This window comes from Oncorhynchus nerka, linkage group LG9b (genome assembly GCF_034236695.1).
Source record: "Oncorhynchus nerka isolate Pitt River linkage group LG9b, Oner_Uvic_2.0, whole genome shotgun sequence".
NCBI classification, from domain to species: Eukaryota; Metazoa; Chordata; class Actinopteri; order Salmoniformes; family Salmonidae; genus Oncorhynchus; species Oncorhynchus nerka.
In genome coordinates, this window is record NC_088424.1 from 21,984,259 (window position 1) to 22,012,052 (window position 27,794).

Consider the following 27,794-nt stretch of genomic DNA (forward strand, 5'->3'; position numbering starts at 1 on the left):
AAAACACACTTGCTCCATTGTTTTATTACATCCGCAAGAGCAAAGAGAGAGTGAAGCAAACTGGGAAATTAATACTGGTCGAGCTGTGCCTCATGACCCCAGTTTAACCAATAGTCTAGCGGCCTGGCTGGGTGGACTAGCTCTTGGTCAACCTGTAATCATATTGTGGCTTTAAAGGTTATAATAGATCAGACCACATTTAAAATGGAGATGATCACTATTCATTGCAACGCAGCTCCCTTGGCTCCTCATAACAAAGAGTTACTACTGTGAATTACCCACAAAAACATCTGGCAACAAGCTGTGCTCTGTCTGGTGGTAGAGCTGTCCCGGATATTTCCGTTTGACTTTTACCAGAGATGGCTTTGATGATGGGGCACAAAACGAAATCCATACTTGACATTCTCTAGACCAAAGACTGTTGTGGGCAGGATACTTGTCTGTCTAATCTAGATCATGGATGATGATGTGACTGGCTGCTATGGACATTGTTGTCCATGTAGCAACAACCTTATACATAAACCAATTCATTATCCTGGAGCTGGATGAATAAATCCAGCTTCAAAAGTTGAAAATGAAAGCCATCCAAACACCCTTTCAAATGTAAATGAAGATTTGAGATGATAGAGAAAATATAGGACAACTTCAATGCATGTGCATATCAAAGCATCAATATCTTATTTAGAACCTCACTCAAAACTCTATGGCTCCTTGTGTATGGATATGTATCTGGAACCAATGTCAATCCTGTCACCTCACTCAAGGAGTCTTGCAGTACAGCAAAGTGTTACCCAATTACCCTTTCTGTAGATACCCTTTGTGTAATGTCTCCCAAATAGTCCCTATGGGCTTAAGTGTAACTGCAGTATATGCATTACTTATCTCCCTGTTCCTGGCTTTTAACACCCAGGACCATTACAGTCAATTGCATTTTGTAATCAGGCGTTAACATATGGCTGACTCCTGTGGTTTCTAAATGATTTTCACTTCAAAGTCAAACCGAGTCAGTTTGTTGAGAGAGACGTCCACTCTCTCTTTTCCAGGATGTCAGAACTGGATGGCGTGATGTATACAGTAGAAATATGACAGAAATTCATTGTGTCCTTCTACTTCTGTCTACACAAAAACATGCTATCTAGAACCAGCTGTCCCCATAGGAGAGCCCTTCGAAAAACTAGTTTTGGTTCCAGGTAGAACCCTTTTTGGTTTCAAGTAGAAGCCTTTTGGTTGTGGAAAGGGTTCTATCTGGAACCAAAACTAGTTTTTCCAAAGGGCTCTCCTATGGGGACAGCTGAATAACCCTTTTAGGTTCTAGATAGCATGTTTCTGCGTAGACAGAAGTGGAAGAACACAATGATGTTCTGTCATGTTCCTACTTTTTTCTAAGAGTGTATACAATACATTGAGCTGAGAGAATCAGGTATGTCTGTCTCCTTCTCTTTGTATGCCTATCAATAATATAGCTATGCCCTGAGCAGAGTTTTTTTAATCAACTGTATCTATCTACTATATTGATTGGCCTATCTATTTACACATTTGTATTTGTTTGTCATTGATTAATAACAGTCTTTAACCCAGTTAGATGCAGGCCAGGCCATTAGGTGTTGGGGCGTGATGAAAGGGTTTAATGACTACTGTGTGGAGTGGGCTGATTAACAGGCTGAGGCCAGGAGTGGCAGGGGACTGGGAGGGGGATGCCATTCTTATTCTGGAGCTAGGCCCTGCGCGTGTGTGTTTGTGCACATTTAGTTTAGTGCATGCACGTGAGTGTGTGGGTGTGTGTCTGAGGAAGGAAGCAAAGCCATTCCTCTGCCCACACACACACACACACACACACACACACACACACACACACACACACACACACACACACACACACACACACCCTCGAGGAGAAGGAGGAGGGGAGGGAAGCTAGAGGAATCTGCCGGGCTGCCACAGTCCAGCAGCGTGCTGCCTGGCTACTGGGTAGTGTGATTTAACTGGTGATGTAATGCTCCTCCTCTCCTCTCACAGAAGCTTCAGTAATTTGGGAAAGGAGGCGGGCTGGGGACCAGGGAGGGGCAGGGTTACATAAACCACAGCAGCATCACTGCAGCACTGGGGCTGCAATGTACCAAATGGCACCCTATCCCCTATGTAGTGCACTACCTTTAGCCAGACTAGTGCACTATATTAAAGGGAATTGGGGGCCATTTCAGACAGCAAAGGCTTTGGCCAAAAGTACTAACAGGGTACTATATAGTATAGGCACTAAGTAGGGAATAGGTTTAAATTTCAGATGTAGCCTGTGTGGAAATACCTGCTTCAGAAGCAGCAGGGTCATTACTGTCGGCAGTACTGGGAAATGGATATTGTGGAAATAAAACGTTGATGAGTGTCTGCTTCCTGGTATACTGTACAGTTGAGATTTTTCAGTGCGAGTGGTTTTCTCCTCATAGACTCATGCCTTTGGCATTGTCACTGAGTTGCTGACAGTTTCTTTCACTGATTTGTCACTGCTTTTATAAGAAGGCAACCTATGGTATTCTCACTGCAAGCAACAGAGCTGGATAACTAACTATCTGGATAACTCTCTCAGTGATACTTTAAGTCAGTGAGTGAGTGGGTGAGTGAGAGGTGAATGTCTGTGGCCATGGCCGCATGATCAAAATATAACTTTTCTTAACTTCGGGGATTTAAAAAAAACTGCCAGGATTGGCCTTCTAAAATAAATCCAGAACAAGGGGAGAGAGTCAGACATACTGTTGTGGTAAGGAAGAAGACATTACCTCAATTAACGTATCTAGCAGAGAGAGGAATGAAGACAAGTGATTTGAAGAGCACACAGAGAGGGCCTGGGACAGGTCTGAAGCAGCCGTATCAAACCATTAACACAAGCTTATTTGGAAAAGGAGAAAGCAAGCTCTTCCCAACCATGGTGGGTTTTTAAATACATTGCCCAGTTCATCAGATTATAGGATGTATTGTTTTACCTAAATAGTTCAGACAAATGAATGGTGTGTGATATGCCACTGGGTTAAATGGTTTCTTAAATCCACACAGAATGCATGACTTGACTTGCATTTCATAAAGCTCTCCATATTAGCTCCCTGTGATAGCGCAGTGTGTTGATGCAAACAATCTCTCATTTCTCTTGTTCTTTTCAACACGAGAGTCACCAAGTCAAATGTGACTGCATATTCAAGCAATAGGTAACCAACAGTGATGTACCCTTGACTTATGACCCGAGAGGGATTGCTGAATACCACTTATTTTTCACCTGGGATAGATATAATTCAGGAAAAGTGCTGCAAGAAATACAGTCAAGCTGAAGAATCGCTCACTTACAGGTGCTGGTTAGATAGGCCTCCTGGAGAATAATCCTTTTCCCAGGAAGGAAGTGTGTCACTCTGACAGAGTGTAAGAGAGGAAAAAAGGCTGACGACTGATGGAGTCTGGCTCACTGCTTGTGTGGGCTAAAACCACAGTAGCTATGGCAACTTCACTTAGAGAGAGAGAGAGTGGTAGGGAAATATAATGAGAACGAATGAGAGAGTGAGTGAGAATATGAGAGAGAGCAAGAGATAGAGGTGGAGAGGAAGAGAGAGAGGTGGAGAGAAAGAGAGAGAGGTGGAGAGGAAGAGAGAGAGGTGGAGAGGAAGAGAGAGAGGTGGAGAGGAAGAGAGGTGGAGAGGAAGAGAGAGAGGTGGAGAGGAAGAGATGGAGAGGAAGAGAGAGGTGGAGAGGAAGAGAGAGGTGGAGAGGAAGAGAGAGGTGGAGAGGAAGAGAGAGAGGTGGAGAGGAAGAGATAGAGGTGGAGAGGAAGAGAGAGAGGTGGAGAGGAAGAGAGAGAGGTGGAGAGGAAGAGAGAGAGGTGGAGAGGAAGAGACAGAGGTGGAGAGGAAGAGAGAGAGGTGGAGAGGAAGAGATGAGGTGGAGGAAGAGAGAGGTGGAGAGGAAGAGAGAGAGGTGGAGAGGAAGAGAGAGAGGTGGAGAGGAAGAGACAGAGGTGGAGAGGAAGAGAGAGAGGTGGAGAGGAAGAGATAGAGGGCTCTATTTTTGGCTGGCGTTAAGGACGGCACTAGTGTCAAACGCACATTAGTTTGCAATTTTGTCATGTAAAAACTTGCACACTGGCATTTTCCAGCCCTAACGCCAGGTTCCTCAATATACCTGTCTTACATGAGCTAGCTTGCGCTCAGATGGGCAGTGTGGAAATATTTGAGGTGTGTCCTTGAAAACGTGATCCAAAGTGCTAATTTCAGGCAGCGCTGACAGGGATATTTAAGACCAACCTAATGCTGGTTTTAGCAGTAACACAGTTGGTTATGGCATGAATTTTGACAGCGGAAACGCATCCTATCCAGCCGTGACGTACACTGCACATGGAACAAGATCAGTGGTGTAAAGTACTTAAGTAAAAATACTTTCAAATTCTACATAAGTTGTTTTTTCGGGGTATCTATACTTTACTATTGATATTTTTGACAAATGTTACTTTTACTTCACCACATTCCTACAGAAAATAATGTACTTTTTATTCCATACATTTTCCCTGACACACAAAAGTACTCTTTGCATTTTGAATGCTTAGCAGGACAGGAAATTGGTCCAATTCACACACTTATCAAGAGAACATCCCTGGTTATCTCTGTCTCTGATCTGGTGGACTCACTAAACACAAATGCTTTGTATGCAAATTATGTCTGAGTGTTAGGTTTCCCATGACTATCTGTAAATACATTTTTTTAAACACAAATTGTGGCATCTGGTTTGCTTAATATGAGGAATCTGAAATGATTCATACTTTTACTTTTGATACTTAAGAATATTTTAGCAATTACATTTACTTTTGTTTATTTAATTATATTTAAGTATATTTAAAACCAAATACTTGTAAACTTTTACTGAAGTAGTATTTTACTGGGTGACTTTTACTTGAGTAATTTTCTATTAAGGTATCTTTACTTTTACTCAAGTATGACAATTGGGAACTTTTTCCACCACTGAACAAGAGTGACCTAATGTGCTTTTGGTGCCTGTATACTTCCTTTTTAGAAACATTAAAAGAACAAGGCTTTTTTTGGTCTGCCCATTGCCATTTTGAAGTAGTCGAGACTGTCGATAAAAGGTTTGGCTCCTGGAAAATAAATCTTAAATCACCAAAGCAAATCACCGGCATTCTCTTTTTATCTAAGCATTGTAGTCAGGCCCACATTATTTTAACCATGCAGGTCCCGTTTTGGATGTGTGTGAAACCCTCCATAGTCTGCGTTGTTTTAATATTACATGCCGACACGGAGAAATGATGGTGCCTGTAAGTGTGACATAGCCTATTAAAACAAGTTGTTGTTTTGTTTAGAATTTGATTAGAATTATTCACCTCTTTTTACGCCTTATCAATAATTAATTTAATCTTGCTTATTGACAATGTTTGGTATGTCCACGCTCAGCCATAATGTAATTTACGGTAGGCCTAGCCCCTATAACCAATTCTTCCTTTGGTCGCCTCTCCTTCCAATTCTCTGCTGCCAATGACTGGAACGAACTACAAAAATCTCTGAAACTGGAAACACTTATCTCCCTCACTAGCTTTAAGCACCAGCTGTCAGAGCAGCTCACAGATTACTGCACCTGTAACATAGCCCATCTATAATTTAGCCCAAACAACTACCTCTTTCCCTACTGTATTTATTTATTTTTCTCCTTTGCACCCCATTATTTCTATCTCTCCTTTGCATATTCTTCCACTGCAAATCAACCATTCCAGTGTATTACTTGCTATATTGTATTTACTTCGCCACCATGGCCTTTTTTTGCCTTTGCCTCCCTTATCTCACCTCACTTGCTCACATTGTATATAGACTTATTTTTCTATTGTATTATTGACTGTAAGTTTGTTTTACTCCATGTGTAACTCTGTGTCGTTGTATGTGTCGAACTGCTTTGCTTTATCTTGGCCAGGTCGCAATTGTAAATGAGAACTTGTTCTCAACTTGCCAACCTGGTTAAATAAAGGTGAAATAAATAAAATATCAGTGTGAATGCTATTGAAGCCATGCAATTATTTAGAACAATGTGGACTGAAAATGGGTTCAAGTTAACATATTTAGCAAAGATAGGTCTACATTTTGTTATTTCATTTGTGTAAGTAATTTAACAAACTAACATTGGAATTGAAGTTGATCCCAAGACAATACATAAAATACCGTAATTACACGTTCTGTTTGGCCAGTAAGGGGCAAAGCCTAGACACACCCACAACTTGTTTATTCGTCAAAACCCATCCCGATATTGAACAACCATATTTTCATGTATTTTTATAGAAAATTGTTAATGAGCTAAACTGAATGGGGGACTAAAATGGTTAGGTCAAGCCAAGGTTAGCGATGCCATGGGTTTTAGGTGCTCTATAAATCCGCCATAATGTCCTCAAGTCTTGGTGAGCCGAGGATGGGATTTTCAGAGCAATTAACTTTCCCCATCAATCCATCCACATTTCTCTGTCCCATTGTACTATAGCAGCCTGTGAATATCAAATGGAAGAAGAGGAACCTATAAATACACTCTCTCTTCTTCTCCCAAGGCTCCTAGACTCAGAGTAGCTACAGTGATTAACATCCTGCATTATGTGCATTTTCCACTTGTAAATCTTATGCAACTCCCACCGTATGAATATAATTGTTTTGAAATGATGGCTGGAGAGAAACTGACAAGAGGAAATACAACCGAGTGACTACATCCACAGACTCGTCAGCATCCTCTCCATTGTTTTCTCTCCCTCTCAAGCGCATCACACATTTTTCGAAACCCTCCTCACCGCTAACGTCAGAGGAGGTCCAATCTTCTTAAGCACTGCAGAAAGAGCATAAGTGCCTCTAAAGTGCAGCAAATACTCTGCTTTCCGCGGCTCAGCACAGCAGAGGAGAAGGTAGAGCAAAGCAAGGCTATGGAGTTGTGGGGACGATGGACAAGGGGAAGACTTGTGAGTGTTCAAGCCCACAGCAGACCTGGAAGCTTTCCACTGGCCTAAATGTGGCCAGCCTTCTTCCCCCCTGCGTGCGTTTGCTTGTGTGTGTCTGTCTGTGTGTCTGTGTGTGTGAGGCATGCAAGGTGTGTGTGTGCCAGCCCAGCCAGTGTAATTAAACATGATTCATTGCCCCGGAGAGAGGACCACACTCTTTCTGTACTTAACATTACATTAGGCCTGCATTTCTAAGAGCAGACTTTACATTGATGTGCTTCTGTTCACACTAACAAAGAAGTATTCCACACAGGCCCGGGCCACAATAGAACACTTGGGTGGTGGTGTTCTTTTAAACAGCCGTATCCCAACTTGGGAAACCCTAACAGTGCAATGTGACTGATTTACAACAGACAGAGGCAATGAATGGGAATAGTGGGGGATGGAGAGAGTATGTGAAAGTGTGGTTTCAGGAAGTACATTGGATGGCCTGTGTATTTACAGTATGTGTACAGTGGCAGATAGATGAGGTGGGAGAGTGTTAATACAGGGTGTGGTTCCAGCCAGTACCTTGGACGGCCTGCAGTTTGTGGGTCTGGATGATGATGCAGAGCTGCAGGACCAGCTGAGGAGCGCTCTCCAGGAAGGTGGCCAGGAGGTGCAGCATGCTGACGTCAGCAAACTCATACACCATCCTCCAGTAGAACCTCCAGCGGTCATGGTCCCCACTGCGCCGGCTCCGGATGCCCAGGTAGATGGCGTGGAAATACCTGGAACAAAAGGAAACAATACATCCACAATACATCAAATTACAGGACACCTAGTGACCTTGTCAAAAAGCTTGGATCCCTTGGCTTCGCAGCTAATGCGCTGCCACTCGACTCCACAGTCGACTCCCTTTGGTTATGCATGTACATAGAGAGTCATATTATATGTGTGTTTATATGTCCCACTCAAATGTTTTTCATTCATTTCCATATAATCCTATCTAGAATGCATTTCACCAAGTCGAACTTCTAAAATTGTGTCTTACAGCTCCTATCCAACAAACTGCATTCAGTAGTAAGAGGGTTTCTGATGTTGTGTTGGGTTATCCTGTGTGTTAGCTATGCCTAAGGATGCACATGAATTTGATGTGAATTATTTAGTGCTGTTGCAGTTGATTCTGTGAATACAGACATAGTGTGGCTAGAAACAATAAACACAGAGAAAGTGATGTCATTGTTACATCACTTCAGCTTGGTATTGTAGCTAGAATAATGATTATGATACATTTAAGTCGCAGGGGGATGTGGTACTGTGTATGGCAAATATACTACGGCTAAGGGCTGTTCTTAGGCACAAAGCAATGCAGAGTGACTGGACAAAGTCCTTAGCCGTGGTATATTGGCCATATATCACAAACCCCCGAGGTGCCGTATTATTATAAACTGGCTACCAATGTAATTAGAGCAGTTAAAATACACGTTTCGTCATACGCGTGGTATCAGCCAATCAGCATTCAGGGCTCGAACCTCCAATTTTACAAGTACATTTAACCTGTCATTGCAAATTATTAAACAATTAAAGACCAATTGTTTTCTAAAAGTGGACTTAATTGTTACACAGTGAAAATGTCTCAAGTGGCACTTAAGATTAGTTAACCTCAGCATTGGCAGAAACAGCTATCTGCTTGCTTGTTCTAGGCTGAGTTCCAAATGGCACCCTATTTCATTTATAGCCCTACTACCCATAGGGCTCTGGTCAAAAGTAGTGAACTATAGGGAATATGGTGACATTTGAGACTCAGAAGCTTCAAGTAGATGGAACATCACTTTTAAGCTGCTAGCTATTCCCAGCGAATTAACTACATCTATATTGACAATGCTAATCTAGCCATTTAAACATAAAGGCTTGAAAGAGCTTATTTCTCAAACATACACTTTTACTGTCAGAGAGAGACATGCGCAGAATTAAGATGAGGCTAGCTATTGACTACAGCTCCACCAATCTATGAAATCCTCACACACACAAAAATAATATGCTCCACTGACAGTCTGGGAAACCGTCCAAACATAACCGTCCAGAATCTACCTGCTCACCACAGGGCTATTTGAGTACAGCACTGTACACTGCTTCTACTACTCCATTACCTGGGAACATGTTCAGGGGAGGCCAACATGGTGACCAATTAGTGTCTGTGTTTTGGTGCCCCTATCATTTTTGTAGCTCTCTACATTAAGAGCACTGATATTAAACTCATTTTGTCACAAATAACCACATACAAGTGCCACATCTGTAAAGTTAATGTGGAAATTATGGAACTGCAGTTGGATGTATTCGCCAAACTGCTGCTTTCAAACTTAGTGTAGGTGTAAGCTTTGACTGATAATACTTTCCGTCAGTGCCTCATTAAATGTGGATTATATGCGACAACATTTTGAAAGGACTGAGGTTGAACATGTAGATTTTGTTTATACATTTGTACTTATCACAACATCTCATCTGTGATTGTACCACATTTATATTTCCCTAGCAGAAATACGACCACATCTGAACAGTCAGTGTTGCACATTTAAGTCATATGAATTAACGGTTTCTTAAGATGAGTTCAACTTTCTATGACTCTGTGTAGGCCTTCAAGTCTCCAGGGTTAGCTAGTGATTATTAGGGTAACTGCACTTCAGAGGTTTCTAAGAATCACATTTCTGCTTTAAAACAGAACACAGTAGACAGGGTCCTTATGAAATTCTGACTTGGGTTACGGTCATTGCTAAAGGTCTAATGACTGAATATGGCCCTAATGAAACGTAGCCAGACTGTTAATTGATACACCGACTGATCCAACTCCTGTTTTTCCAGGACGCAGCTACTGGAGGAGCCCTGAATTTGTCTCCAACAGAGGCCCTGCCTACTGGCACCTGAGTTGTATTAATTTGGTCCCAAACGAAGAAAGAAAAGGACTGGAACAGGGAGCAACTTCCTAAACTTGTACAATAAGAAGCACTTGTTTTCTTTTTTCAATTGATGAACGCTTTTTTTTAAAAATTGCTAGCTGTGCCCTAATGTATCCCAGCACCAGTCCTGCCCCGCGGTGCCAGATGCCCTATTCCCATAGAGTGTCTGGGGTCCTCACGCAGACACATTATCCCCTTGACCCACCTAGGCACACAGCCAAAATACTCACGCTCACAGGCAACAGAGGTAAACCAATAGGATCTGCCCCTTTTTCTCAATTTTTGCCTGAAATGACATACCCAAATCTAACTGCTTGTAGCTCAGGCCCTGAAGCAAGAATATGCATATTCTTGGTACCATTTAAAAGGAAACACTTTGAAGTTTGCGGAAATGTGAAAGGAATGTAGAAGAATATAACACAATAGAACTGGTAAATACAAATACAAATACAAATAATACAAAGAAAAAACCTACCGTTCTTTTGTATTTTTTTGTACCGTCATCTTTGAAATGCAAGAGAAAGACCATAATGTATTATTCCAGCCCAGGTGCAATATACATTTTGGCCACTATATGGCAGCAGTGTATGTGCAAACTTTTAGTCTGATCCAATGAACCATTGTATTTCTGTTCAAAATGTTGTATCAAGACTGCCCAAATGCTTAATTTGTTTATTAATAACTTTTTATGTTCAAAATTGTGCTCCCTTCTCAAACAATAGCATAGTATTATAGTATCATAGTATTACTATAAGTACCTAGGTGTCTGGCTAGACTGCAAACTCTCCTTCCAGACCCATATCAAACATCTCCAATCGAAAATCAAATCAAGAGTCGGCTTTCTATTCCGCAACAAAGCCTCCTTCACTCACGCTGCCAAGCTTACCCTAGTAAAACTGACTATCCTACCGATCCTCGACTTCGGCGATGTCATCTACAAAATGGCTTCCAACACTCTTCTCAGCAAACTGGATGCAGTTTATCACAGTGCCATCCGTTTTGTCACTAAAGCACCTTATACTACCCACCACTGCGACTTGTATGCTCTAGTCGGCTGGCCCTCGCTACATATTCGTCGCCAGACCCACTGGCTCCAGGTCATCTACAAGGCCATGCTAGGCAAAGCTCCGCCTTATCTCAGCTCACTGGTCACGATGGCAACACCCATCCGTAGCACGCGCTCCAGCAGGTGTATCTCATTGAGCATCCCCAAAGCCAACACCTCATTCGGCCGCCTTTCGTTCCAGTATTCTGCTGCCTGTGACTGGAACGAATTGCAAAAATCGCTGAAGTTGAAGACTTTTATCTCCCTCACCAACTTCAAACATCAGCTATCTGAGCAGCTAACCGATCGCTGCAGCTGTACATAATCTATTGGTAAATAGCCCACCCATTTTCACCTACCTCATCCCCACAGTTTTTATTTATTTACTTTTCTGCTCTTTTGCACACAAATATCTCTACCTGTACATGATCATCTGATCATTTATCACTCCAGTGTTAATCTGCAATATTGTAATTATTCGCCTACCTCCTCATGCCTTTTGCACACATTGTATATAGACCCCCCCTTTTTTTTCTCTACTGTGTTATTGACTTGTTAATGGTTTACTCCATGTGTAACTCTGTGTTGTCTGATCACTCTGCTATGCTTTATCTTGGCCAGGTCGCAGTTGCAAATGAGAACCTGTTCTCAACTAGCCTACCTGGTTAAATAAAGGTGAAATAAAAAAATAAAAAAATTATTTCACCGTAATAGCTACTGTAAATTGGAGAGTGCAGTTAGATTAACAATAATTGAACCTTTCTGCCAATATCAGATATGTCTATGTCCTGGAAAATGTTCTTGTTACTCACAACCTCATGCTGATCGCATTAGCCTACGTTAGCTCAACCGTCCCCTGTATTATGACATGAATGCACTTCAAACCCAAATACTTAGTCTCAGTCTTCAGCTACCATAAGTCTTTGTTTTTAACTAAGTCAAAATATTCCCAAGTATGGTTTTTGGCACTAATGATTTTATTTTGATGTTTGTACAATCAAATCAAATGTTATTTGTCACATGCTTCGTAAACAACAGGTGTAGACACAGTGAAATTCTTACTTACAGGCACTTCCCAACAATGCAGAGAGAAAGAAAATAGAGAAATACTACAAAAGTAATAACACATAATAATAAAAGTAATAATAAATACACAATCTGTCACGCCCTGACCAGAGAGAGCCTTTGTTTCTCTATGGTGTAGTAGGTCAGGGCGTGACTAGGGGTTATTCTAGTTTATATTTTCTATGTTGGTGTTTTGTATGATTCCCAATTAAAGGCAGCTGGTAATCGTTGTCTCTAATTGGGGATCATATTTAAGTAGATATTTTTCCCACCTGTGTTTCTGGGATATTATTTTGTGTTTGTGCACTACGTAGTCACGTTCCGTTGTTCGTTTATTTGATTTATTGTTTCACTGGAATAAATATGTGGAACTCAATATCCGTTGCGCCTTGGTACCGTTCTTACGACAACCGTGACACAATCAGTAATAGTAACTTGGCTATATCCCACTTCCGTATTAGCCATGGTAATGGTACTTCCTGCTTGAGTTTTGCTTGTAAGCAGGAATCAGGAGGATAGAGTTATGGTCAGATTTGACATATGGAGGGCGAGGGAGAGCTTTGTATGCATTTCTGTGTGACGTAAAGTTGATCAAGAGTTGTTTCGCCTCTAGGTGCACAAGTGACATGCTGGGTGAAATTAGATAAGACATTAAAATCACTGAACACTAGGAGCATCGCATCTAGATGAACATTTTCTAGTTTGCTTATGGCTCTATACAGATCGTTGAGTGTGGTCTTAGTGCCAGCATCGGTCTGTGGAAAATAGACAGCTACAAGAAATATAGATTAAATCTCTCTCTGTAAATAGTATGGTCTACAGCTTATCATGAGGTATTCTTTGTATTTGTTAAAAATATATATATACATTACCAGTCAAAAGTTTGGACACACCTACTCATTCAAGGGTTTTTCTATATTGTAGAATAATAGTGAAGACATAAACTATGAAATAACACATATGAAATCATGTAGTAACCAAAAAAGTGTTAAACGAATCAACATTTATTTTATATTATAGAATCTTCAAAGTAGCCACACTTTGCCTTGATGACAGCGTTGCACACTCTTGGCATTCTCTCAACCAGCGTCACCTGGAATGCCTTTCCAGCAGTCTTGAAGGAGTTCACACATACAGTGGGGCAAAAAAGTATTTAGTCAGCCACCAATTGTGCAAGTTCTCCCACTTAAAAAGATGAGAGAGCCTGTAATTTTCATCATAGGTACACTTCAACTATGACAGACAAAATGAGAAAAAAAATCCTGAAAATCACATTGTAGGATTTTTAATGAATTTATTTGCATATTATGGTGGAAAATAAGTATTTGGTCAATAACAAAAGTTTATCTCGATACTTTGTTATATACCCTTTGTTGGCAATGACAGAGGTCAAAAGTTTTCTGTAAGTCTTCACAAGGTTTTCACACACTGTTGCTAGTATTTTGGCCCATTCCTCCATGCAGATCTCCTCTAGAGCAGTGATGTTTTGGGGCTGTTGCTGGGCAACATGGACTTTCAACTCCCTCCAAAGATGTTCTATGGGGTTGAGATCTGGAGACTGGCTAGCCACTCCAGGACCTTGAAATGCTTCTTACGAAGCCACTCCTTCGTTGCCCGGGCGGTGGGTTTTGGATCATTGTCATGCTGAAAGACCCAGCCACGTTTCATCTTCAATGCCCTTGCTGATGGAAGGAGGTTTTCACTTAAAATCTCACGATACATGGCCCCATTCATTCTTTCCTTTACACGGATCAGTCTACCTGGTCCCTTAGCAGAAAAACAGCCCCAAAGCATGATGTTTCCACCCCATGCTTCACAGTAGGTATGGTGTTCTTTGGATGCAACTCAGCATTCTTTGTCCTCCAAACACGACGAGTTGAGTTTTTACCAAAAAGTTATATTTTGGTTTCATCTGACCATATGACATTCTCCCAATCTTCTTCTGGATCATCCAAATGCTCTCTAGCTAACTTCAGATGGGCCTGGACATGTACTGGCTTAAGCAGGGGGACACGTCTGGCACTGCAGGATTTGAGTCCCTGGCGGCGTAGTGTGTTACTGATGGTAGACTTTGTTACTTTGGTCCCAGCTCTCTGCAGGTCATCCACTAGGTCCCCCCGTGTGGTTCTGGGATTTTTGCTCACCGTTCTTGTGATCATTTTGACCCCACAGGGTGAGATCTTGCGTGGAGCCCCAGATCGAGGGAGATTATCAGTGGTCTTGTATGTCTTCCATTTCCTAATAATTGCTCCCACAGTTGATTTCTTCAAACCAAGCTGCTTACCTATTGCAGATTCAGTTTTCCCAGCCTGGTGCAGGTCTACAATTGTATTTCTGGTGTCCTTTGACAGCTCTTTGGTCTTGGCCATAGTGGAGTTTGGAGTGTGACTGTTTGAGGTTGTGGACAGGTGTCTTTTATACAGATAACAAGTTCAAACAGGTGCCATTAATACAGGTAACGAGTGGAGGACAGAGGAGCCTCTTAAAGAAGAAGTTACAGACATTTACATCATTTTTACATTTAAGTCATTTAGCAGACACTCTTATCCAGAGCGACTTACAAATTGGTGCTTTCACCTTATGACATCCAGTGGAACAGCCACTTTACAATAGTGCATCTAGGTCTTTTAAGGGGGGTGAGAAGGATTACTTTATCCTATCCTAGGTATTCCTTAAAGAGGTGGGGTTTCAGGTGTCTCCGGAAGGTGGTGATTGACTCCGCTGTCCTGGCGTCGTGAGGGAGTTTGTTCCACCATTGGGGGGCCAGAGCAGCGAACAGTTTTGACTGGGCTGAGCGGGAACTGTACTTCCTCAGTGGTAGGGAGGCGAGCAGGCCAGAGGTGGATGAACGCAGTGCCCTTGTTTGGGTGTAGGGCCTGATCAGAGCCTGGAGGTACTGAGGTGCCGTTCCCCTCACAGCTCCGTAGGCAAGCACCATGGTCTTGTAGCGGATGCGAGCTTCAACTGGAAGCCAGTGGAGAGAGCGGAGGAGCGGGGTGACGTGAGAGAACTTGGGAAGGTTGAACACCAGACTGGCTGCGGCGTTCTGGATGAGTTGTAGGGGTTTAATGGCACAGGCAGGGAGCCCAGCCAACAGCGAGTTGCAGTAATCCAGACGGAGATGACAAGTGCCTGGATTAGGACCTGCGCCGCTTCCTGTGTGAGGCAGGGTCGTACTCTGCGGATGTTGTAGAGCATGAACCTACAGGAACGGGCCACCGCCTTGATGTTAGTTGAGAACGACAGGGTGTTGTCCAGGATCACGCCAAGGTTCTTAGCGCTCTGGGAGGAGGACACGATGGAGTTGTCAACCGTGATGGCGAGATCATGGAACGGGCAGTCCTTCCCCGGGAGGAAGAGCAGCTCCGTCTTGCCGAGGTTCAGCTTGAGGTGGTGATCCGTCATCCACACTGATATGTCTGCCAGACATGCAGAGATGCGATTCGCCACCTGGTCATCAGAGGGGGGAAAGGAGAAGATTAATTGTGTGTCGTCTGCATAGCAATGATAGGAGAGACCATGTGAGGTTATGACAGAGCCAAGTGACTTGGTGTATAGCGAGAATAGGAGAGGGCCTAGAACAGAGCCCTGGGGGACACCAGTGGTGAGAGCGCGTGGTGAGGAGACAGATTCTCGCCACGCCACCTGGTAGGAGCGACCTGTCAGGTAGGACGCAATCCAAGCATGGGCCGCGCCGGAGATGCCCAACTCGGAGAGGGTGGAGAGGAGGATCTGATGGTTCACAGTATCGAAGGCAGCCGATAGGTCTAGAAGGATGAGAGCAGAGGAGAGAGAGTTAGCTTTAGCAGTGCGGAGTGCCTCCGTGATACAGAGAAGAGCAGTCTCAGTTGAATGACTAGTCTTGAAACCTGACTGATTTGGATCAAGAAGGTCATTCTGAGAGAGATAGCGGGAGAGCTGGCCAAGGACGGCACGTTCAAGAGTTTTGGAGAGAAAAGAAAGAAGGGATACTGGTCTGTAGTTGTTGACATCGGAGGGATCGAGTGTAGGTTTTTCAGAAGGGGTGCAACTCTCGCTCTCTTGAAGACGGGAGGGACGTAGCCAGCGGTCAGGGATGAGTTGATGAGCGAGGTGAGGTAAGGGAGAAGGTCACCGGAGATGGTCTGGAGAAGAGAGGAGGGGATAGGGTCAAGCGGGCAGGTTGTTGGGCGGCCGGCCGTCACAAGACGCGAGATGTCATCTAGAGAGAGAGGGGAGAAAGAGGTCAGAGCACAGGGTAGGGCAATGTGAGCAGAACCAGCGGTGTTGTTTGACTTAGCAAACGAGGATCGGATGTCGTCGACCTTCTTTTCAAAATGGTTGACGAAGTCATCTGCAGAGAGGGAGGAGGGGGCGGGAGGGGGAGGAGGATTCAAGAGGGAGGAGAAGGTGGCAAAGAGCTTCCTAGGGTTAGAGGCAGATGCTTGGAATTTAGAGTGGTAGAAAGTGGCTTTAGCAGCAGAGACAGAGGAGGAAAATGTAGAGAGGAGGGAGTGAAAGGATGCCAGGTCCGCAGGGAGGCGAGTTTTCCTCCATTTCCGCTCGGCTGCCCGGAGCCCTGTTCTGTGAGCTCGCAATGAGTCGTCGAGCCACGGAGCGGGAGGGGAGGTCCGAGCCGGCCTGGAGGATAGGGGACATAGAGAGTCAAAGGATGCAGAAAGGGAGGAGAGGAGGGTTGAGGAGGCAGAATCAGGAGATAGGTTGGAGAAGGTTTGAGCAGAGGGAAGAGATGATAGGATGGAAGAGGAGAGAGTAGCGGGGGAGAGAGAGCGAAGGTTGGGACGGCGCGATACCATCCGAGTAGGGGCAGTGTGGGAAGTGTTGGATGAGAGCGAGAGGGAAAAGGATACAAGGTAGTGGTCGGAGACTTGGAGGGGAGTTGCAATGAGGTTAGTGGAAGAACAGCATCTAGTAAAGATGAGGTCGAGCGTATTGCCTGCCTTGTGAGTAGGGGGAAGGTGAGAGGGTGAGGTCAAAAGAGGAGAGGAGTGGAAAGAAGGAGGCAGAGAGGAATGAGTCAAAGGTAGACGTGGGGAGGTTAAAGTCGCCCAGAACTGTGAGAGGTGAGCCGTCCTCAGGAAAGGAGCTTATCAAGGCATCAAGCTCATTGATGAACTCTCCGAGGGAACCTGGAGGGCGATAAATGATAAGGATGTTAAGCTTGAAAGGGCTGGTAACTGTGACAGCATGGAATTCAAAGGAGGCGATAGACAGATGGGTAAGGGGAGAAAGAGAGAATGACCACTTGGGAGAGATGAGGATCCCGGTGCCACCACCCCGCTGACCAGAAGCTCTCGGGGTGTGCGAGAGCACGTGGGCGGACGAAGAGAGAGCAGTAGGAGTAGTGGTGTTGTCTGTGGTGATCCATGTTTCCGTCAGTGCCAAGAAGTCGAGGGACTGGAGGGAGACATAGGCTGAGATGAACTCTGCCTTGTTGGCCGCAGATCGGCAGTTCCAGAGGCTACCGGAGACCTGGAACTCCACGTGGGTCGTGCGCGCTGGGACCACCAGATTAGGGTGGCCGCGGCCATGCGGTGTGGAGCGTTTGTATGGTCTGTGCAGAGAGGAGAGAACAGGGATAGACAGACACATAGTTGACAGGCTAGAGAAGAGGCTACGCTAATGCAGAGGAGATTGGAATGACAAGTGGACTACACATCTCGAATGTTCAGAAAGTTAAGCTTACGTAGCAAGAATCTAATTGACTAAAATTATTAAAATGATACAGTACTGCTGAGGTAGGCTAGCTGCGTTGTTGACACTACCCTAATCAAGTCGTTCCGTTGAGTGTGAAGTTTCTACAATGCTGCTATTCGGGGGCTAGCTGGCTAGCTAGCAGTGTTGGTTACGTTACGTTGCGTTAGGAGAACGACAATAGCTGGCTAGCTAACCTAGAAAATCGCTCTAGACTACACAATTATCTTTGAAACAAAGACGGCTATGTAGCTAGCTATGTAGCTAGCTACGATCAAACAAATCACACCGTTGGGACTGTAATGAAATGAAATGAAAATGTGATACTACCTGTGGAGCGAAGCGGAATGCGACCGGAATGCGAAAGTTCTATTCAGTAGACGTTGGCTGGCTGTTGGCTAGCTAGGAGTGTCTCCTACGTTAAGGACGACAAAATAGCTGGCTAGCTAACCTCGGTAAATTAAGATAATCACTCTAAGACTACACACTCTAAACTACACAATTATCTTGGATACGAAGACAGCAAAGACAACTATGTAGCTAGCTAATACTACACTAATCAAGTCGTTCAGTTGAGTGTGATAGTTACTACAGTGCTACGGTAGCCGGTGAACGTATGCTAGCTGGCTAGCTGCTAGGCAGATAGGAGGACGACGAAATACGATAATAACGCAATTATCACTCTAAGACTCCACGCTCTAAACTACACAATTATCTTGGATACGAAGACAGCAAAGACAACTATGTAGCTAGCTAACACTACACTAATCAAGTCGTTCAGTTGAGTGTGATAGTTACTACAGTGCTACGGTAGACGGTTAACGTGTTGGGCAGATAGGAGGACGACGAAATACGATAATTACGCAATTATCTTTGATACAACGACGGCTATGTAGCTAGCTAAGAAGAAATTGCTAAGATTAGACAAATCAGACCGTTGTACTATAATGAAATGTAATGAAATGTAATGAAAAAGTTATACAACCTGCAGACCGAATGAGACCGAAGCGCGGGTCTGTGAGAGCCAGAAATCTTGCTTGTTTATAGGTGAACAAATACTTATTTTCCACCATAATTTGCAAATAAATTCATTAAAAATCCTACAATGTGATTTTCTGGATTTCTTTCTACTCATTTTGTCTGTCATAGTTGAAGTGTACCTATGATGAAAATTACAGGCCTCTCTCATCTTTTTAAGTGGGAGAACTTGGTGGCTGACTAAATACTTTTTTGCTCCACTGTATGCTGAGCACTTGTTGGTTGCTTTTCCTTCACTCTGTGGTCCAAATCATCCAAAACCATCTCAATTGGGTTGAGGTAGGGTCATTGTGGAGGCCAGTTCAACTGATGCAGCACTCCATCACTCTCCTTATTGGTCAAATAGCCCTTACACAGCCTGGAGGTGTGTTGGGTCATTGTCCTGTTGAAAAACAAATTATAGTCCCGCTAAGCGCAAACCAGATGGGATGGCGTATAGCTGCAGAATGCGGTGGTAGCGATGTTAGTTAAGTGTGCATTGAATTCTAAATCAATCACTGACAATGTCACCAGCAAAGCACCCCCACACCATCACACCTCCTCCTCCATGCTTCACGGTGGGTACCACACATGCAAAGATCATCCGTTCACCCATTCTGTATTCTGTATCTCGCAAAAACATGGCAGTTGGAACCAAAAATATCAAATTTGGACTCATGAGACCAAAGGACAGATTTCTACCGGTCTAATATACATTGCTCATGTTTCTTGGCCCAAACAAGTCTCTTCTTATTATTGGTGTCATTTAGTTGTGGTTTCTTTGCAGCAATTTGATCATGAAGGCCTGATTCACACAGTATCCTCTGAACAGTTGATGTTGAGATGTGTCTGTTACTTGAACTCTGGGCAGCATTTATTGAGGCTGCAATTTCTAAGGCTAGTAACTCTAATGAACTTATCCTCTGTAGCAGAGGTAACTCAGGGTCTTCTAGTCCTGTGGCAGTCCTCATGAGAGCCAGTTTCAGCATAGCGCTTGATGGTTTTTGTGATTGCACTTGAAGAAACTTTCAAAGTTCTTGAAATTTTCCAAATTGACTAACCTTCATATCTTAAAGTAAATATGGACTGTTGTTTCACTTTGCTTATTTGAGCTGTTCTTGACATAATATGGACTTGGTCTTTTCCCAAATAGGGCTATATTCTGTATACCACCCCTACCTTGTCACAACGCAACTGATTGGCTCAAACGCATTAAGAAGGAAAGAAATTCCACAAATTAACTTTTAACAAGGCACACTTGTTAATTGAAATACATTCCAGGTGACTACCTCACGAAGCTTGTTGAGAGAATGCCAGAAGTGTGCAAAGCTTTCACCAGGGCAAAGGGTGGCTACTTTGAATATTATTTTTGGTTACTACATGATTAAATGTGTGTTATTTCATAGTTTTGATGTCTTCACTATTATTCTACAATACAGAAAATAGTACAAATAAAGAAACACCCTTGAATGAGTAGGTGTGTCCAAACTTTTGACTGGTGCTGTATATATTTTTTACCCCCTTTTTCTCTCCAACTTTCAATCTTATCTCATTGCTGAATACCCACAAACTTAACCCAAACTTAACCCAGAATCCAGCTACATCAATGTGTTGAAGGAAACACTGTTCAACTGGCGACCGGTGTCAGCCCGCAGGCACTCGGTCCGCCACAAGGAGTTGCTAGAGCACAATGAGCCAAGTAAAGCCCCACAGGTCAAACCCTCCCCTAATCCGGACGATGCTGGGCTAATTGTGCACTGTCCTATGGGACTCCCAGCCATGGCTGGTTGTGGCACAGCCTGGGATTGAACCCGGGTCTGTAGTAACACCTCTATCACTGCGATGCAGTGCCTTAGACCGCTGCACCACTCGGGAGGCCTACCATGAGGTATTCTAACTACAATGATGAAAATGAAAGGATTATGTTTCACAACTGAGCGTCACATCATTCCTCACAACTAAACAAGTCTTTTGTAATATCTAAACTCATGACAAATATCTCCACCAAGCGAACCCATGATGAGTTATCTTAAAACCCAGACATATGCATATTAAGTTCTCTTTTGCCTTTCTCAATGTGCTAAGGCGAAACATCTTCTGAATCTGGGGAAATGCATCACTCCTCTTAGTGACATCATGCTAGTTCATTTCATCAATTGATTTGATCATGAGGAAGGAGGCCTTTTTCCCCGTCAAGAACTGCGTGCCTCTCCCTTTAGGAAGCCACTCATCATAACCCCTGGCCTGTACTACTGTACAGTAAGGACAGTCAAATGATGGCGATGGAATCAGTACTTGCTTTGGGTTCTCTCTAATTGGAGCATCATCAAAAGATATACTGTTGCGTTATAAATAACCTAGAATTCAAGTGGTCCAACCATTGCTTTAGGTACAAGCCAAGCATCGAACTTCCTTCGTCCAGTCGGCAAATATTTTATAGAATAACTAAATGGCTTCTTCCACAAACGTTCTTATTGCAGAGATGTATGGAGAAGAGAACCTCTGTGTCATACAGAATTATTACAACCCTCCATTGCTCTTGCATTTATGCCTCTAATTTGCATTAAGTGTGTTCTAGAAGTGCCAGGATAAATATATATTATTTTGAATCCTGACCTATTTTTAGATGAGTCGAATCTTGCACGGAAATTTAGATAATTTTTTTACTGAGCAATTTGCTGAATAGTATCTTTGGGTCAAATGAAGCAGTTTCTGTTATGGTAATGGATAATTAATTAGACTTAAAGAGAGAGACGATAGGATGAGGGAATTTTAAATAGGAGCCTATGATGTACATTAATTGAAATGATAAGCTGTATATTAGTCCTCTGCTGATACATTATACTTTAGTATAACAATGTCTGGCATGGAAGCTCTACAAAATCTACATACATGCATGATTATTATAGAGGTAAAGTATTGTGCAAACTACAAGAATACTTCCCTCCTGCCCTGTCAATGATCCAATGACCTATTCATGATTTATCAATCAAAACAGGAATAGTCTTACTGGTGTGTGTGTTAGTCAAGGCCCAGGTCTGCACTTGGGAGTCTCAGTGAAATCTTCCTCCTGACCTTCTCAATGAATGGGCTCCAGGCCCTGAACAGCATAATGATACACTCCACCCCATCCCCTTAACACTGCCATGAAGACCGAACGAACACTAGCCCTCCTCACTCACTGCTTCTCCACATTGTCAAGGCTAATCTGGAGATTGTCTCAACAGATTACTGCTCACATGTTCTCTCGATGAAAAACAAAGCTAATCTTCCAGGTTGATCCAGGACACTACCATGATGAAATACTGTGCAATACCATAGAAGCGAATAGTACTGCAGTACTGAATTAGTGGACATCAGTAGGCCCATTCGTTTGCTATTTCCTTTGAAAACATATCCCGCTCATGGTAACTACCCATTTCATATCGTCCCCAGCACCAAGCCCCCCAGTATGTGAAAAGCTGGGTGTGGCTGGATAACTGGACGGGTAACTGGCCTCTGGATGATGTTATTCCTGCTGCGGAGAGGGGGGCTTTGCATGGTGTGCTGATAAATTGCCATTCTAAATGGGATTAGCCAAATGTTGTTGTGCATCCTTCCCTGAAATGGGATTATTTCTACCACTCAGCCAATGCCAGTCTGAAGAGTGGCTCAAGAGACGTGCATAGAGCAACAATGCCTGTGGATGGGCCCATAGCTTACTGTACAGTGTACACACAACACGCCTGCCTGAGTAGACACCCATAATACAATACACACAAAGCAGGCCTGCGTCTATGTTTGAGGGCTGAGCTAAGAAACACTGACATTGTCTAAATAGCACCAGACTGAGAAACTTGATGATGACAGGCTCCACACAGGGCTGTGTGACTGACTGACTGTGTGAGGCGTGCAGGACAGGGAAGCATCCTCACAGGCCATGCATGCCAACTCACAGGATCAGTGGAGACCGAGCTCTGATAGCTCCACCAGCTCGGACCTTTGACCACCGTATCACAAATCACTATTCCTAAGACTCTCCTAAAAACGTCTGTTTGCTCCTCTTAAGGATCAAGAAGAGTATTGTAAAGTATACTCCCACTCACTGCAAAATAGGCAGTTATTTGTTTGATTCATTTCTAGATACTGTATATATGTCTTAGATATGACTCCTTGCTGTGACACAATACAAAACAATCAAGTCATTGTCTGTTCAATGTTTCTATCAGTCCTTGAAACAAACTAAACAATGTCACAAAACACATATACAATTCTCAAACATAACAGCACAAATGCTTAATCAAATACTTGTCTAGTCGTTCCAGGTCTCTCATCGGCTTTTAATAACCGTGGTCGTGCTCATTAGGCACCACAAAGGAGGAAACATTTCTAAACCGAGGAGGAGCTACTTGTCTAACAAGAAAGCTCAATGCCTAATGAACACGACCCAAGATTGGTGCATCCTGTTTGTTACTTTTCATGCTGCTGGCCTGGGCCTCTGGCTCTGTTCTAATGAACACGACCCAGGTTAGTTCGTCCTGTTTGTTACTTCTCATGCTACTGGCCTGGGCCTCTGGCTCTGTTCTAATGAACACGACCCAGGTTAGTTCGTCCTGTTTGTTACTTCTCATGCTGCTGGCCTGGGCTTCTGGCTCTGTTCTAATGAACACGACCCAAGATTGGTGCGTCCTGTTTGTTACTTCTCATGCTACTGGCCTGGGCCTCTGGCTCTGTTCTAATGAATACGACCCAGGTTAGTTCGTCCTGTTTGTTACTTTTCATGCTGCTGGCCTGGGCTTCTGGCTCTGTTCTAATGAACACGACCCAGGTTAGTTCGTCCTGTTTGTTACTTCTCATGCTGCTGGCCTGGGCTTCTGGCTCTGTTCTAATGAACACGACCCAGGTTAATTCGTCCTGTTTGTTACTTCTCATGCTGCTGGCCTGGGCTTCTGGCTCTGTTCTAATGAACACGACCCAGGTTAATTCGTCCTGTTTGTTACTTCTCATGCTGCTGGCCTGGGCTTCTGGCTCTGTTCTAATGAACACGACCCAGGTTAGTTCGTCCTGTTTGTTACTTCTCATGCTGCTGGCCTGGGCTTCTGGCTCTGTTCTAATGAACACGACCCAGGTTAGTTCGTCCTGTTTGTTACTTCTCATGCTGCTGGCCTGGGCTTCTGGCTCTGTTCTAATGAACACGACCCAGGTTAGTTCGTCCTGTTTGTTACTTTTCATGCTGCTGGCCTGGGCTTCTGGCTCTGTTCTAATGAACACGACCCAGGTTAATTTGTCCTGTTTGTTACTTCTCATGCTGCTGGCCTGGGCTTCTGGCTCTGTTCTAATGAACACGACCCAGGTTAGTTCGTCCTGTTTGTTACTTCTCATGCTGCTGGCCTGGGCTTCTGGCTCTGTTCTAATGAACACAACCCAGGTTAGTTCGTCCTGTTTGTTACTTTTCATGCTGCTGGCCTGGGCTTCTGGCTCTGTTCTAATGAACACGACCCAGGTTAGTTCGTCCTGTTTGTTACTTCTCATGCTGCTGGCCTGGGCTTCTGGCTCTGTTCTAATGAACACGACCCAGGTTAGTTCGTCCTGTTTGTTACTTCTCATGCTGCTGGCCTGGGCTTCTGGCTCTGTTCTAATGAACACGACCCAGGTTAGTTCGTCCTGTTTGTTACTTCTCATGCTGCTGGCCTGGGCCTCTGGCTCTGTTCTGTTTGCTGTTTCTCTGTGGGTTCTGGGGCCGGTGGCAGTGGCTATTCTGTTCTCTCTCTGTGTGACTGAGCTGTTCTCCCGATGGCTCTATCCTTCATGTCTCACTGGTTCTTGCATCATACTGTAGCGTCCAGCCTCGTCCCCTTCGTCACTGTCTAATTTTAATCAATCCCTCCCCAACCATCAGTGGCCCAGTGTTGTTATCACCCACGTTCCCCCGCACATACACACTCCCACTCACAGCTCCAGAAACACACACAGGCACGCACACTTTCTCCCCACCAATATATCTCTCTGCTGCCAAAGCCTCATCTATTCCCCAAGCTCTGGGTCCTGTCAATCACCTCCAAAAGAGCCAGACCAGACTACACTATCTTTTAAAACTTTATACTGTCTGTCTGTCTGTCTGTCTGTCTGTCAAATCAAGCCACTCAAACATTTCAACTGGTGATCCCATCTATACAGCACTGTATAGTCAAATATCTAGTTCAGACAGTCTCAAGTATTGAGTGACACTCATCCTTCACAGTTGGAGAGCACTTGACCTGCTAATGGTTGCTGGAGAATGGTAACTGGTCAGTGGAACAAGCCTTTGCTTTTATGAGGGAGACTGAGGTGGTAAGAGCCAGGCTCTGAGGTTGACTGGCAGAGACAGGCTACAAGCCCTGGGAGACAGAAACACCATGGAAGAAAGGAACAGAACAGGCAATGTCCCAAATGGCACCCTATTCGCTATATAGTACAGTACTTTTGACCAAAGCCCTATGGACCCATGTCCAAAGTAGTGCACTATGGAGGGACTATGATTCCATTTGGGACGCAGCCACAGGCTGAGGCTGTAGTGCCGGAACACACCTGATCTTTAAGCGCTCCCTCCGTTGCTAAGCACCACCATCACCATCAGCTGCATGTATGCAATCCTCTGTAGAGGTCTGTGTTTCTATAGTGAATTATACCGTATAGTGGCACGATTTCATGCATCCACTCAGGATCCTTGGGGTAACGCAGAGACAGCAAACACTCATCGTAATTACCAACATGGGCTTGAGTCGAATGGTTTGCAAGGACTATTTCCCTATCGATCTGAATGCCATTTTGACTGGTAAACACAGCAACCACTTTACCTCTACCATCGTATTCATGAGGATTTCGATACACCCAGGAGGAGAAGTGTGGAGGGAATTTCCATCTCTCACAGTAAATCAAAGCTTCACCGCCACACCACTGTTGACCAACTAAGTCTGCTAATTACTGCCTTTTCCTGCTTCTCATTGTCAATCAGAGAACATCAGAGAAAGACACACTACAACGAGACACACTGCACACTACAACCGTGCTCGCTGAAGTCAATTAGAAGACCAGGGTGAGATCACAACACAGAAATACTGCACCTCTAATACTAATAAACCTTTAAAGCTAAAATCCTTAGGTTCTACATCCATTTTTGGTTGATGGTGTGTGTGTGTGTGTGTGTGTCCTTCATGGCTCAATCAATGCCACATGGAGCCGGAGCCAGCGTCTCCCCAGCCTGCAGCTCAGCCCAGTCCAGTCCTACCTCCTTACCATACATGATGAATGCATCCTGTGCCGCTGCCAAGAGGAACCCAATCAATTGAACCTTGTTATTCAGCAATTATCAAAAGGAGCACTTTTTCTGCATGATGCCCAATGAAAAAGGTCAATGGGATTCACCGCCATAAATAAAACTCTCGCCGGGATATTATTGTGCACTAAATTCTTGACACGGCCATATTTCCTGCATTTACCAGTCACAGCAGACACATAGGTTCCAGGCTTATAGCCATTGGCGGTCTGGAGGTAGAATGTCACAGAGAAAACCTTGAGTGATTGACAGCCACACTTGATGTTAAGGATGTACCTGAAGCATAAACTGGACGGTGGAACCAGATGGCTTGTCACTCCAGTCTTTAAATGCAATCCATTAAAATAACACAGTACGTCACCTTCAATTGTTTTCCTCACCTAATAATGGGTTCACTTGGTGGCACTGTATGCCATTCTGTCATTTAAAATCTCATTCACTTTATCAGTGGATGCATATAAGATAAATAAATCCTGCAGTTCTGTGGACTGGACCTCATAGTTCTCAACACTATTCCCACCAGTATTCCAGATCGATAGACTGTAGCGTTTTCATGTTTCGTCCAAATGTGTCTTATCTATAGACAGAAGGACAGCCATCGCAGTATGTGTTCAGGAGGAGGAGGACGAGGACAAGGAGGAGGACAAGAAGGAGGAGGCACTAACCATGAAGCCACAGAGAGCCATGTTGTCAGTCAGAGAGCTGGCTGGGCTGCCTGGGCCTCTGTCAGACTGCTCTGCATGCCAGGACCCACAGATTTTATCACTGCTATGTCACAGCGCATAAACTTCAGTCTACACTGAGCCCTATTCAGAGAGAGTGGCATGTAACTGTTACACTCTCCAGTGAGGCAGATAGAAGCCCAGCCTAGCCTAGCACAGCCCCTCCTAGCCTGAGAATCAGCCGGCATAAAGGGGCTCTGCTGTCAGTGCTTTGCCTCCTGGACACATTGAGTCCACACACACACACACACACGCACACGCACACGCACACACACACACACACACACACACACACACACACACACACACACACACACACACAGCTGTACAAGGCATCCTCCTTTCCAGTTAATGTGTCCCTCATTAGGCACATGGAGAGCCTGTCCCCTCAGGTCAGACTGCTCATAGTGCTGAGTGTGGACTATGGGTGCTTCAGCACAATCGTCATACTGTATGGGCCACATTACCAGACAGTACAGATACTGTACTCTTACACCTGCAAATTTCCCTCCAATACCCTCCCCTCTCCCTCCATGTTATCATCCCAATTAAAATCCCTGAAACAAAATGGCTGAGTGTGTGAGGTGCAGCGTGCACATGGCATATGCACCCAGAGCAGTGCACACATGAGTAACCTAGAAGATTACATTCAGCCAGTAGTGACATCCAGGCATGTCCAGCAGCCGTAAGCCTCTCTCTCCCATGGTTCCTCTGAGATTCACCCTCAAGGTGCCAAAGATGTTCCCTCTCTCTCTCTCCTGTGGCCGTTTGGTCTTGTTCATATTTTCTTGGTTATAGCGGAGTGGATTTGAGACCATTTTATCGTCAGTAAAGATTAGGATTAGAAGATCGGTGAAGATAAGCAAAGTTCCAAGTTGAAATTCATGCAGAGATGGAATCTATACTGAGGCTAGCAAATAGAGGTGTATAATGCCTATGGTCCTGTACAGCCATTAAGTATAACATCATATTATAGTAGGTACAATACACAGGGTTACGCATAGACACCCACAGTTTCCAAAGCATTTATGGCAAACAGGCCTCCCTGAAAAGCACTTTTTTTTGCTGTGCAAGC

The 27,794-nt window shown here is 44.1% G+C and overlaps 1 protein-coding gene across 1 annotated transcript in view; it reads right to left on the reverse strand.

Annotated features, from left to right (window-relative positions):
- The window catches only part of LOC115114437 (XK-related protein 4-like), a 73,820-nt gene that overhangs the window by 7,016 nt on the left and 39,010 nt on the right, over positions 1-27,794 (reverse strand). The window contains exon 2 of the mRNA XM_029642669.2: positions 7,517-7,716. Within this exon, the coding sequence (XP_029498529.1) occupies positions 7,517-7,716 (200 nt within the window). The remainder of the gene's footprint in view (positions 1-7,516; positions 7,717-27,794) is intronic.